Source organism: Falco naumanni, chromosome 2 (genome assembly GCF_017639655.2).
Source record: "Falco naumanni isolate bFalNau1 chromosome 2, bFalNau1.pat, whole genome shotgun sequence".
Taxonomy (NCBI): Eukaryota; Metazoa; Chordata; class Aves; order Falconiformes; family Falconidae; genus Falco; species Falco naumanni.
The window spans coordinates 752,942-766,299 of NC_054055.1; the positions used below are offsets into that span (position 1 = coordinate 752,942).

General features: G+C 55.4%; 1 protein-coding gene across 1 annotated transcript; it reads left to right on the forward strand.

Annotated features, from left to right (window-relative positions):
- The first annotated feature begins 10,434 nt into the window (after positions 1 to 10,434).
- Positions 10,435 to 12,772, forward strand: TPBGL (trophoblast glycoprotein like). The gene has a single exon (XM_040583918.1). The coding sequence runs from the start codon at positions 10,592 to 10,594 to the stop codon at positions 11,663 to 11,665; it is 1,074 nt and encodes a 357-aa protein (XP_040439852.1). The 5' UTR covers positions 10,435 to 10,591; the 3' UTR covers positions 11,666 to 12,772.
- Positions 12,773 to 13,358: the final 586 nt, after the last annotated feature.

The window sequence follows — 13,358 nt, forward strand, 5'->3', positions numbered from 1 at the left end:
CATGGAATGCTCCACTGGGACACACTTTGCATCACCGTCATTCGAACAACTCAACAGTTGGATTTGATGATATCAAAGGTCTTTTCCAACCTAAATGACTCTATGATTCTAACTTATCTTCTGCGTGAAACTCAGGGCAGGTCTGTCCTTGCTGGGCTTTAGTCTGTGAATCTCCTAAACCGCATTTTAAGCCAGCAGATCACGATGGTTCATAAAAGAAAATGGGATTCATTTTTCTCCCCAGGTTTTTGCTGGGGTTTCAGTCAGCAGCGCCAAGTCAAAGCCCGTGACGTTTTACAGCTCTCACTAATGCACCGGTGCTTCCCAAAGCAAACTATTTATGACCGTGCCACAGAAGGGAAGGTGGAAGGTCCCCACGGCAAGTTATTTATAATCGCGCTGCTCGCTGGCCTCTGCTTTTCTCCTGAGCAACCCTTCTGCAAGCAGGAGGCAGGAGTTTTTAAACACCACAATTAGCTCTGTTGTCACTCCTTGCTTAGAAATAACCATCAAAGCTCCCCTAGGAAGAATTTGCCATAAACCTCCCCTGCTGAGCCCAGGTTCGTCATAGGTGAGCTGCAGGCTGTGACACTCATCATCCCTCCCAAATCCAACACAGACCCAAATACCATGAAAATCCCATTGCCCATGGGAGGTGAGGAACAAATTCTGAACTATCATTTAGGGTCTCTGGGGATTACGGGACACTTAGGCCTTGTGCTTTCCTTTGCAGAGGTCTTACATTAGGTTCTCCTTGCCTCCAAGGAGGTCACGTTTGCCCGGTCTCCATCCAGAGCAGGACAGTCTCTGATGAGGGTCACCCCCAGTCACCTTCTGCAAGAAGGAGTCTCGGCATGGCCATGGCAGCTGGGTACATCTTAGTCTGCCTTTTTTTTTTCCCTTTAGTCTCATTGCACCACTTATGCTGCCTGAATAATGCAAAACCAGGTCCTACCACAGTGTTTCAGCAGCTGGGAGACAGAAATACCCTGAGAAGGCAGGGCACAGAGACCTCGCCAGCTCATTGCACCCCAGTTTGGGACTGGCCACCAGCTTGCTGGGCAGGAGAAGCCCCTAGAGACTTTTCCACGGATTTCCCTTAAGCACTGCTGGACCTGGTTTCCCCCTGGAGCAGATCCAGGCAAAACACGACATCCCCATCTGTAGAGGAATGAAGGCAGTGGGTTGATTGACATGGACGATGTGCAGGTGTAGCTCGTTCCGCTAGGTAGTTAAATAACCCTGAGGATTGGGAGCAGTGTGGTCTGACCTCCAGAGGAAGGAGAAACAGAACAGACAGTAGAATCTGACCGATGGTAAAAGCCTTGTTTCAGCCTACTAGTTTGTTTGTGCTGCAACACCCATCTGTGCCGTGGGTTGAGACATGGGCCAAGGGAGGGATATGTTTTTGCAGGTCTGTAGCGCTCCAGGGACACCAGATTTGCGTGGCCACCACTGAGCACCCCAAGGGAAGCCCAGCAGGGACTACACAACACCTTCATCCTTGGCTTATGCTAAACCCCACCCCTATGTCCCCAGCAGATGCAGAACAGGTGGAGACAGGAGAAAGTGAAGCTGTAGGACACCCTGTATCCTCTTTTTTTTATCCTCCATGGTTATTTTTTAATTTCCTATAGCAGGAAGGAAAAGCTTTTGCAACTGCCTCCAGCCCATCTGCACTCACAGCTCCAAGCACTAACTACATGACTCCAGGCAAGAAGGTCCGTCACCATCATCATCATCACAGCCTCATGGGGGTCATGATCAGCCTCCTCCACGCTATCCACCATCCTGCAAGGATGGAGAGGCAAGCCCCCAGGAGGAGGTTGCTCCAAGTAGGTGTCCTGGTAGCCATATCCCCAGGTGACAGCACTGTCCCCAAGGATGCTTGTCCCTCCATCCAGCCTTCCCTATACCCGCAGCAGGAGCTTTGAGTTCAGCTCTGACATCAAACTTCAAGACTGGGACTTCCCAGCTCCATGCACAGAGTGCCTGGGAGCCACAGCATGGAGCTTTAATTAAATATTCGCAATATGCCGTGCACTATCACAGGTGAATGTGTAATTTGTCATGTCTCCATTATTAATTACCAGCTACGATATGAGAAATGGTGTGTGTCCTCGTGTGTCTCCCCCCCCAGTTCCAAGCTTGGGAAAATTTATAGATTTTTATTTCCTTGATGTAGTAGCAAGAGCTCAGTTGGCTGGTGATGAAAAATATCCAGGGGAAGCACATGTCGGAGCTGTGGAGGGAATGCACGGCAGCCCGTCAGCTGCTTGCTCGCTAATTGCATCACTCCCTTGGCTTCCACTTAACCTGATAATTTGGGATGCTACAACCAGCCTGGCATCAGCCATGGCCTGGGTATAAAGCTTGGCCCCGAGCGGTACAGGGCAGCGGGAGGTCGGCTCCCTCTGTGAGCTCCACCGCCATCCTCCTCGCCCTCTCCAGCAGACCACGTCATTAACGTGGTTTCCAACCCACTCATTAAACTCTGCAAATGTATTTGACATCCTGAAAAATATGAAGTAATAGTTCTCCGAAGCAACACAAAAAGAGGTGTGAAGGGCTCCGGGGGGGGGGGGGGGGGGGGGGGGGGGGGTGTTCTGCAGGGAGGAGAGAAATGATACAACCGAGGAGCAGTTCGGTGCCCTTCACCTCATTACTTGTCCCACAGCAGCCAGAAGGTGTCGGGCAGGTGAGTAAACAGCATCACTGTTATCGGCCAGCTCAGCCACACAGGAGAGGGGGGGGAATCAGTGATGGACAGAGACAGCTCTCGGCTGCAGCCCAGCAATCTTATTTATTATCCTTTTTGTACGTATGTTAATGGCCTATGTTGCCTTATTAAACATATGCACTCTTACCGACACAGGCTGGTCCTGGTCTTGGTGATGGGTGGGGGAGATCCAGCAGCTAAGATGCACAGGGACTTTTCCCCCACCTTTTAGCAGCTCGAATACACAAATGAGGTCTGTTTGTCAGGATTAAGAAATCCTTGTCAACACAGAGGTGGGTTAAGACTAACCAGACCCCAACCACGCCTCCATCAACCTTCCCCTCCGCTCCTGCCCCCCTCCAGGCTTGCACGCAGCATCCCAGATGGGGCCTCCCCAGCCTGTACCCAGCTCCTGCTACAGACCCATTGCACAGAGGGTGGATGGACATGGGAGACACGATCCTCCAGCCAAGGTTTCACCTTGATGTTTCCATCTCCCGCGTGCACTGCAGCCTCCCACCAGCTGTGGGGCTGCACGGCATGGGGAGATGTAAAGCCTACCCCAAACAGTGCAGCAAGAGTGCCAGCAAAGCCATTTACTCCAGGACATGTAGTTCCGTGGTCCCAAAACCCTCCAGCTCCCCACAGCTCTTTTTAGCAAGCAAAAAATTTACAAGATCCTTGAGATGCATCACGTCTGTATGTCCAGGTCAGCAGCTCCCAGCCCCAGCCAGACCTCAAGCATCACCCCTTTGTAAGGGGGAAAACCATACAATCACCCCATTCCCAGCTGCTGCTGCCATGCCTACCCATGTGTTACCTCCTAAGCCCAGACTTGCTGCAGGACTGCCATGGGGCCATGGGACTCGCTGGCCAGCCTGCTCACTGCCACAGCCATGGAGAAGAGTAAAACCAGAGAAAGGAGCTCAACCAGACCATGGCATGTGGGATTTGTGGGTACCCAACCCTGCAAGCCCCGAGCCAGGCTGGCACAGCTCCCAAATCACATCTCGGTGGCTCAGCACGAGGCTCTCATGAAAGCCAGGTAAATGAAGAGCTCATCCCTTCCCTCTCTCCTGAAGCAGAGCCACGTCTGAGCTGTTTGCAGCCGGTCGATGTGTTAATGCCCAGCTTCGGCAGAGCAAGGCTGCGGGATGAGAAGGACTCAGAGCCAGCAGCTCGGTTTTCTAAGCCCAGCCAAGGTGTCCTCACCAGGAGGACATGGACCCTGGCATGAATCACTTTTATTCGGGGTTGTGAGGGCCCTTTTGAAGCAGCATGGGATCCCCTGATGTGCAAACACAGATTGAACGCCTCTGATCAGCCCCAGCCCATGATTATACTGTGACCTCAGTAGCATGAGAATCCCCTCCTCAGATGATCCCATGTCACACGCATAAATTCATTTAATCTCCTTTTCTTTCTACACCTTGGGTGGGTGTCTGTGCTGCCTCTTGGGACCATCTGCAGGAATGATCCCATTCAACCCCATTGCGATGGTAACAAGTCCCCCACCCCATGCTGGGGATGGGGTCACCCTGAATGACTTTTGGGGACCACATCCAGCTGGCACAGCTCACCACTTCCCCTGCATCCCCAAATCAGAGGGCTCCCAAGCTTTCCGGGGATGGAGAGTGCCACATAGAGGACCCTGACTCCTCGGGAGGGTCAGTCCATGCAGGCAGAGGAGTTCCACAGGTAAAAATGCTGATGCAAGCAAATCCAGTATGCCATCGGGAAGAAGACCGTGCCCTCCGGACTATTTTTGGCTTGTTTTTTTCTTAACTATGGAGCCACTGATGTATGATATTGTCGCTGTTGTGACTAAGGGCTCTGCAGTTGGAATTGCATCAAGCCAGGGTTGGAGAGAGGGTTGTGCACGGGTCTCGGGGGACTGGTAATGGGAGAGAGCCCTTCACCTCCTGTTTACACTTTAATGCCCATCCAGGTTATTCATTATTTATTGCTAATGTATTTATAGAGCATTACTAGCATGCACGATGCTTTGCAGACATTTGGGGAAAAGGTCCTCTCTCCTTCAGATATCGTGGTATAAATAGAGTGGTTAAACACAACACAGGCTCTGCTGACCTGCTGCCTTTGCACCCGAGCCCTGACAAGCTGGAGGGGCTGTCTCTCCCCTTCAGGGTCTTGTGGCTTTTCCATGGGTGATTTTTTTCCTGCTGGGCTGCTGTAGCATTTGCTCTGTGCATCTGTTGGGTCCTGGATACACAGCAAAGGCAAGCCTGGCTGTGGGCACCCAAAGCACCAGCTCCCTGATGCCCCTTGTTCTCAACTTGGGATGCAACACAGCGAAGGGAGCTGGCCATCACAATCCAGCACTGAAGGGTTTCATTTGTTTGGGGTGAAAAAAACACCCTGATGACTCCAGATCCCATGCCCAGGGGGTCCCAATTCGCTGCCTTCACTTGTGCCCCCCCCCACCCCCCGCCCCAGCCTCTCCCTCCACAGCTCATCAGGAACCATCTCCACAACCCAACTCATACCACAGCGCCCGCAGCCAGCCCTAGCAGACCTGCCCACCCACACCTGCATTTGCAAGTCCATGATGTTTAAATGCAAAATCTTTGATACCATCTTAAAATATGCACCAATTAACTCAGCGGGTCCAATTTCACCTGGCTCTCAGGATGCCGATGCATCCCGTTAGCAGAAGTGTGGTGGGCTGCAGCCCTGTGGGATGGATGGTGGCTGCGCTGCCAAAATGACCCTCACCATCCCCTAACCAAGGGCCATATGGGATCCAGGTGCTACCAGCCAGGATATGTGGACACGGGAGCTGTGGAGCAAGAAAAGGAGGTGGTGTGAAGCACCCAGCCAGCAGTGGGTCTTTGCCAGTGACTGCTGATACCAGGGATGAGCTTGTGCCTGCAGCGATAACCACAGCAGTTGGCAAGGACATATCGTCCCCACGTTGTCTGCCCATCCTGGCCTGTCTTCTATTTCCCACTTCTTACCTGCTCTTGCTGAGCAAATAGGATGGGAGAAAACAGCTTCTGCCAGGTCATGGGGAAACAGCTTGGCCATGGGGCCAGGGAGTCCCAGCCTGACCACCAGCCCAGTGTCCATCATGTCTTTGCACCATCCCTGCAGCAAGACACAAAATCTGTGACATTCTCCCATTCTCCTGCATCCTGGGGATTCTCCCATGTTGGGCTAAAAGCAGATTTTAACAAAAAAGTTTGCAATCCCAGGAGGGTGCAAGCAAGGGAGGGAGAGAAATCACCTGGGATGAAGCAAAACCTGAAACAGGACCTCTCACTTCAGTGCCAAGCCCCTTGCAAAGACCAATGGGAGCATTTTCCTAAGTGAAAGAAATGTCGTTCCCAACGGCTTCATACAGAAAATGTCAAAAGAAAATATTCCTCATTTTCCAGCAATTTTCCAAAGGTCCTACTGCAGAGGAATGAGCAATTCCAGTGTCACAGGTGTGAATTTTAAAGGGATGCTGCACTCGGCTGCTGCCAGCATTTACGGAGCAAAGGTTAATAACCAGGTTCAAACACTGCAATTTACAGATTATAGGATTTCTTAGCAGCGAAAGGGCTGCTGTCACACTGTCCCAAAGAAAGAACATGGCCAGGGCACAAAATCCACCACTTGAAAGGGATCATCAGGAACAGCAAAAATACCCCAGAAGGGAGCCAGAAGGAGAAAGATAAATGCCCCATCCAAGAGGCCAGAGGAGGCAGAGAGCCGCCTCATGTGACAAGCTCCATTGTGCTCCTTCCCCTGCTGTCCTGACACATCTCACGATGACATCGCAACAGGCTTGTCATCTCTTCCCCACCGCCAATGCCTGAGGCAGCATGGGCTGTGCAAGAGCATCCCTCTGCAAAAGCAATTCGGCCTTTGTGCTTGCAAAGCAAGATTTGACAATGTGCCTGGGAGAAGCACAGAAGCCAAAAAATTAGTATATTTTTTCAATTATCTATTATATCTTCAGATCTTCCTTTCTAACCATGTCTGTGTGATGAGGGAGACAAAGGGTCGTGGTTTTAGTGCTGTTAATTGCCAGTTTAAGGCTGGCGAGCACCATTTCTGCACCATCCACAGTCTCCTGCTTCACTGCCCCGAGCACTTTCCCGGCATGGAAGCGCAGGCAGGGAAACACCGGGACCGTGGGATGCCTTAAACCCAAAGCTGCAGCTCTCACACTGCCCGCAAACTGCAAGGAAAATGCAAGCAAAAATATATGGATGTTTACAGATCCCAAGACTCAGGGTGATGTGTGGAGGAGGAGGAGAGCCTTCGGCCTCATTTTGCAGCAGCAGGAAATGAGGAGGGATGGAGGGGGAAGGAGTGATGCCCTTACCCCGAGAAGGAGCCAGCCAAAGCATTCAATGCTTTTTTGTTCCAGCCTTTGCTAAAATGCCATCTGCAGTCAGCCAACAAGAGCAGCACCAGCAGCAAAGAAATCAGGATGCGACGCAGTGGGAGAGGAGCAGGGAAGCCCAAAGGATCTCAGCTCTGAACCAGAGCCATGCTTGCACATCCCCGGGCTGCAAAACCAAAATAACATGGGCATCGTTGAAAAGGGGGAAGGAGAAGCAATATCACAGAGCAGGTGGCTTTACACCAGCTAATGAAGGCATGGTGCAAGTAATCAATTCTCTTTGGAAACCTCCAGAAGATAACGAGGCCATGAGTAATGATCTGTAATAAGTCGTAGGAACAAATCGCATCAGCCCAACCTAATCTCATCCTGTGACATGGCGATGGACTCCCGGCATCGGGGCGATGGAGGTCTCCTTGCCTTTAACAGCAAAAATACTTTGATGCTGCTTCAAATGCAGAATTTTGGTCTGGGGGAGATCGTGTAGAAGGACCCAAAACTGATCCAAGCCTGAAAGGGGCTTGAAGGGGAGTGTGTGTCTGAGAGGCTCCGGATCCAATGCAACCATTAACAACTGGGAATGAAGAGCACCAACCTGGTCATCAATGCCAAGGTGTCAGGGCTGAGACTGCAGACTGATAAAAGGGGTGGGAAATCGATGCAGGACCATGCAGCGAGGGCACGGGGATGTTGCTAGAGAGGAGACAAACACACAGGACCCATAGGCTGGATGGCAAGAGGAGACTCAATCCAAAATTGACCCATCCTTCTGGGGACAGAGGAAGATGGGGCTGTCCTTCTGCTCCTTGGGGTGTCTGAAGGCTCAGTTTGAGGCTCTGCACTTTGGGAAAGCTATGACCCAACCGCAGAAGCCAGAAAACATCAGCTGTGAAGAGAAAGAGGGGAAAAATTGTCCTCCATGACTGCATCTGAAAAGGACAGAGGTCCTGAGCTGGTTTTGGGCTGGACTGGGCTGAAACAAGGAGCAGAGATGCTACAAGGTGAAAAGAAGGAGCAGAAAGACAGCAAGGTGTGGGGGAGGAACAGCTGCAGGTGCTGGCATAGCCCCAGTTCCCCAAAGGCTCACAGCTCTGCTGAGATGATGGTTGCATCCAGCTCCCATGCTAGGTCTTCATCACACACCCTGCCCCAAGCCCCACACCAGCCATCCCTGGGGAACTCCGGGATGTTTGCAGCAGGCAAGGAAGGCACCATGGTCCCACCAGGCAGGAGTCCCCAAAGCCCCAAAGCCACCCTGCCGCAGTGCAGCACCAGAGCTCACATCCCCTCCAAACCTTGGAGCATCTCCACCCTTCAAAGTCAAAGGGTTCAGCTCCCTTTCAGCTGCAGGGAGCCTTGTCCTCTCCCATAACCTCTAACGCCACTCACCGACCATGTTTTATGGCTTTTGGAGAGGGAGCGAAGGTGCCCTGCCTCAGCCTCGGTTTTTACGGCAGATGTTCCTTCTCCGAGGAGCCACAGAGAGGGACTAAAAAGTGCCAGGATTTTTGCAGCCCAGTGGATGAGAGCTTGCCAGGACCTCCACGCAAAGTGGCGGACCTGGCCCACTGGCTGCCTTGTTTTTCAGAGCACTATTGATTCATTAAATATAGCAATTAAACGTGATAAATGGGCCCCAAAGCACTGTTTTGGAGGAGGAGAGGCTCCACCCGTGAGTGCTGCAGCACTGGCTCAGCACAACCCACTGTGTACATCTGGCACCTCCTTCGGTGTGAGAGTGGATGCTGCCCCACGCTTGAATATTTGATGGCACACAATTATTTGACATATTCCCAAATCTGTTCTTCTCCTTGATTTCTCTGGCTGCTGTTCGACACTGTTCCTTTAAATACAGGGTTTGCCCCATTTCTGCGAGCGCAGTAAAGGGTGGCTGGGAGCAGCTCAAGCCACCCAGACACACGAGCATCCAAAATTTACCTGATCCCTGCAAAATTCAGGAGAGCTTCAGGGGGAGGGAATCCCCAGGTGGGGTCAGAAATCCTTTGGGAAAAGGGCAAGATGAGACGTGATGGCAGGGAGGAGGAGAAAAATCCAGATCCCAGAGAAAACGTGCCCAGAATGGAGTTTATTTCATGTGATCCCCAGCGCAGGTCCACAAGGTATTTAGGCACCCAAAGGGGGTCCAGCACCCAAATTCTGCTGCTGGCCATGCTGCTGTGTCTGGCTCCAAACACCAGCACCCAGCCCCTGGCTGTGCATCACTCTAGCATCCAAAAAATCTCATGCCCACCCCAACGATGTCACCCATGGCCAGGAGCTTCTGATCCCCAGGGTCACAGCAGCCTGTGCCCCCCAGCACTGGGCAGCTGTCCAGGACGGCGGTGAGACCATAGCAGGCTTTGCAGCAGAGGTAATATCTTTTATTAGCTCAGTGGATCTAATAAAGAGAAAATAAAGCCGGGAACGCACAATGGGCCAGCGCTGCATGCCTGATGCCGGTCAGTTTTTTTCCGAGCCAGTCTAATAAAAGCGATGACCTCTCCATTGCTCAGCATCGCCTCTCCGGGGAGCACAGGCCATCGCAGCGACTGGACCCCACGGCTCCCCACAAAGCTGGCGAGGGGATGAGGACCCATGAGGGACGATGCGACTGAGTCCCGAAAAGCAAAAGCAGCGATAACTTGGAGGCAGCGGTGACAAACCTGCCCGTGCCTCTCCAGGCTGCAATGCCCAGGGATGCTGTGGGGTGTCCGGCTTGTGGGGCAGGTGGGGGGAATGGGGACCAAGGCTGGAGCGGGACCAGGACAGCCCCAAATCCTCCCTGGGATGGAGGGGGCTGAGAGAGCCTCAGACCCTCCCTGGGATGGAAAGGGTCGGTGGCAGCCCCCGTACCCTCCCCGGGCTGGGATGGGGGGGACCGCAGCACCCCCCAACTCCCCCCACACTGGGAAAGGACCGGGACAGCCTCCAAATCTTCCCGGGCTTGAAGGGGACCGGGACAGTCCCCCAAACCTCCCCCAGGCTGAAAAGAGACCGCGACATCCCCTCACCCCTCCCCGGGCTGGAAGGGGACGGCTTCAGCCCCCGCGCCCCAGCCCTCCGTGGCGGCGGGGGCACGGTGGGAGCCGGCGTTTGCGAGCGGTGCCGAGCCGAGCCGAGCTGAACCGAGCCGAGCCGAGCCGAGCCGAGCCGAGCGGAACCGAGCCGTGCCCAGCCGTGCCCCCCCCGACGGCAGCTGCCCGCCTCGCTCCTCCGCCCAGCCCTCAACGCCAGGCAGCCCCAACCCGTTCCCTTCCTCCTCCTCCTCCACCTCCTCCTCCCTCCCCCCCTCCGCCCCCCCCCCCCCCCCCCCCCCAGCCCGATTTGGGCAGCGGCGCGGCCGGCGCTGCCAGCAGAGCCGCCGTGTGCGGGCGCCGCGCCGGAGGCAGCTCAGCCCCGGGGGGGGCTGCAGGGAGGCAGGTCTGGTGTCCCCCCCCCCTCCATCACCCCCCCTTCCCCTCCCCACCCGCTCCCCCCCGGCCACCCCCCCACCCCTGCATGCCCGGGCAGCGAGCATGGCCCGCAGGCAGGCGCGGGCGGCGGGCGGCGGGCGCTGGTTGCCCTGGCTAGGACTCGCCTTGCTGCCGCTGGCATTGCCCCCCGCCGCCGCCCCCGGGGGCTGCCCCTCCGCCTGCTACTGCGTGGCCACCCCGGAGCTGGTGCAGTGCCGGTACGAGAGGCTGGAGGAACCCCCGAGGGAGCTGCCGGCCACCGTGCACAACCTCAGCATCGCGGGCAGCAACCTGAGCGTGCTGCACCGCGCCGCCTTCGCCGCCCGCCCGCGGCCGGACCTGCGCCTGCTCCGCCTGCGCCACGACAACATCCACACCATCGAGGACATGGCCCTGCAAGGGCTGCCCGCCCTCCGCACCCTCGACCTGAGCCACAACCCGCTGCTGTCGGTGGCCCCCGGCGCCTTCGCCGGCGTGCCACTGCTGCGTACGCTACAGCTGAACCAGGCGCTGCTGGCCGCCCCACTGGAGGAGCAGCTCGCCCTGGCCCTGCGCAACCTCAGCTTGAGGCGCTTGGAGCTGGCAGGCAACGCGCTGCGGGCGCTGCCGGCCACCCTGCTGCCCGCCGGCCTGGAGGAGCTGGACCTGCGGAACAACTCGCTGCAGCGGCTGGCGGCCCCTGAGCTGCGGAGCCTGGAAGCGCCGGGGCTGCGGGGGCTGCGGCTCACGCTGGGGTCCAACCCGCTGAGTTGCGACTGCGCCCTGCGCCCGTTCCTTGCCTGGCTGCGCGCTGCCACCACCCGTGTGCCCGACGCCCGCAGCCTGCGCTGCGCCCAGCCGCCACTGCTGCGCGGGGCCACCCTGCTGCGCCTGCGGCCCGAGGGGTTGGTGTGCACGGCTGCTGAGGGCGGCGAGCCCGGTCAGCTGGAGACGGCCTCTTACGTCTTCTTCGGCATCGTGTTGGCCCTCATCGGCATCGTCTTCCTCATGGTGCTCTACCTGAACCGCCGCGGCATCAAGCGTTGGCTCCACAACCTCCGCGAGGCTTGTCGTGACCAGATGGAGGGCTACCACTACCGCTACGAGCAGGACGCCGATCCCCGCTGTACCAGTGCCATCAGCACCCCCGGCCTCTGATGGCACCCTTGGCATCCCACCCCTGCCCCTCCGACATCCCTGGCATCCGCCTGCCATGCCGAGCCACAACGCCTCTGCTCCCAGTATCCACACCACCCCAGCCCCAGCCCTTGCCATGGCACCACCAAAAACTAGTTTCCGAGGATGAGCTGGCCTTGGTGATGGGTGCCCTCCCCGGAGGGCTCTGGACTAGCTCTCCCCATCCGTGCCCTAATCAACTCCGTAGCGCTGATTCCCACAGGGAACCAGGCTCAATCCATTCCACCCATCCCAGTGCCTGCGGGCGGGGGGAAGCACATCCGGATCGGCCCCGTGGGATGCCGGCGCACACATCCCCGATGCTCCCGGGAGGATGACAGGCTCCATCCCACGCCTCCTCTCCAGCGGCAGGTTTCTTCAGCGGACTGCGGGATGCCACGCTGCCAGCGGGGCTCAGCACTGCGCACACGTGAGTGTTTGCTCAGCACATCCCGGGAAGCAGCAGGCAATACCTGTAACTGTCCTCCTGGATGTTCCTGGAGCTTGGACTTGACTTTGACCATGTACAGCTCTCTTTCCTATTAGATTTCTATTTGACAGATGCAAAACTTAACTTTTTTTTTTCCCCCCTGCTCCAAACACAGAGGAAAACACGCTGTCCAGCCGCTCTCCCTGAGGAGCGATGTGCTTTTCCGAGCAGTTTATCCATTTGGTTTTGTTCAATGACATTTCCAGCTCTTTCCAGGCACTAAACAATGCAGCTGTGTAGGAAACGCCTCTGCCAGCTGCGTGCATGTTCCCCAGGGCACGCAGGGGCAGCCCTTTTCTGACTCTAAAATATATCCTAGACTAGTCTGTCTCGGCACTTTGTAATTTAAAACGAGCGAAGCAAAAGCTCTCAACCTAGTTCACCCGCCCGTGTTTGCTTTAGAACTGTGCCTGTTACTATACCCTAGAGCAAATATATTGAAAGCTGCATCCACTCCATTGTCTATTTTCTATAAAGCTTCTTGCAATGATTTCCGAACATCCCTTGGCTGAGGTGGTGTTATTGCTGTTGGTTTGCCAGAGGGAGGTAGCTGTGCACTCTCCTGTAGTTTTTTGCTGGTGCTTAGAAACTTCTTTTCCAGGCTGATTTGGTGGCTAGAGATGCAGAGAGGTTTTGCACAGCTTGTGCACGCAGCTCAGGCTCTGCCAGTCCCGATCCTTCCCTGCTAGCGGGGCAGAGGGTCAGGAAAATTATCCAGGTAGCAGGTTTCTAAAGCACTTTTTATCTCCTGGGTTTTTGGGTACCTAAGTCATGCCACACTGGAGCGCTGAGCATCTACGGATGCTGGGAGAGGCAGCGTAGGGCTGCGACTTGCAGCATTTCCCAAAATGAAGCTGGAGCTTTCACAATGTGGCATCGCAAAATGCTGAATTTCAGTGCTGGGCTGAGAACTTAAGCGTTGCATTTTGATGCATCTGTGTTTGCCTTTCTTCATACCGGGAGGCCAATACGGGCAAGCTGGGCAGGGGTGAGGAGGGAGACTGTATTCCCACTGTCCCACAGCCCTGCTGGGACAGGTACCGGTGTTTGCCGGTTGCTTTAGGATCCTTGATGCGAGGAGCAGCAGGTCCCCAGCGTGTTGGGTTTTGAAGTGAGAGTTTTGTGGGATTTATGGTCCCTGAGACTGAATGCATGTGTACTCAGCTGCCAGGTGCAAAGCTCTGC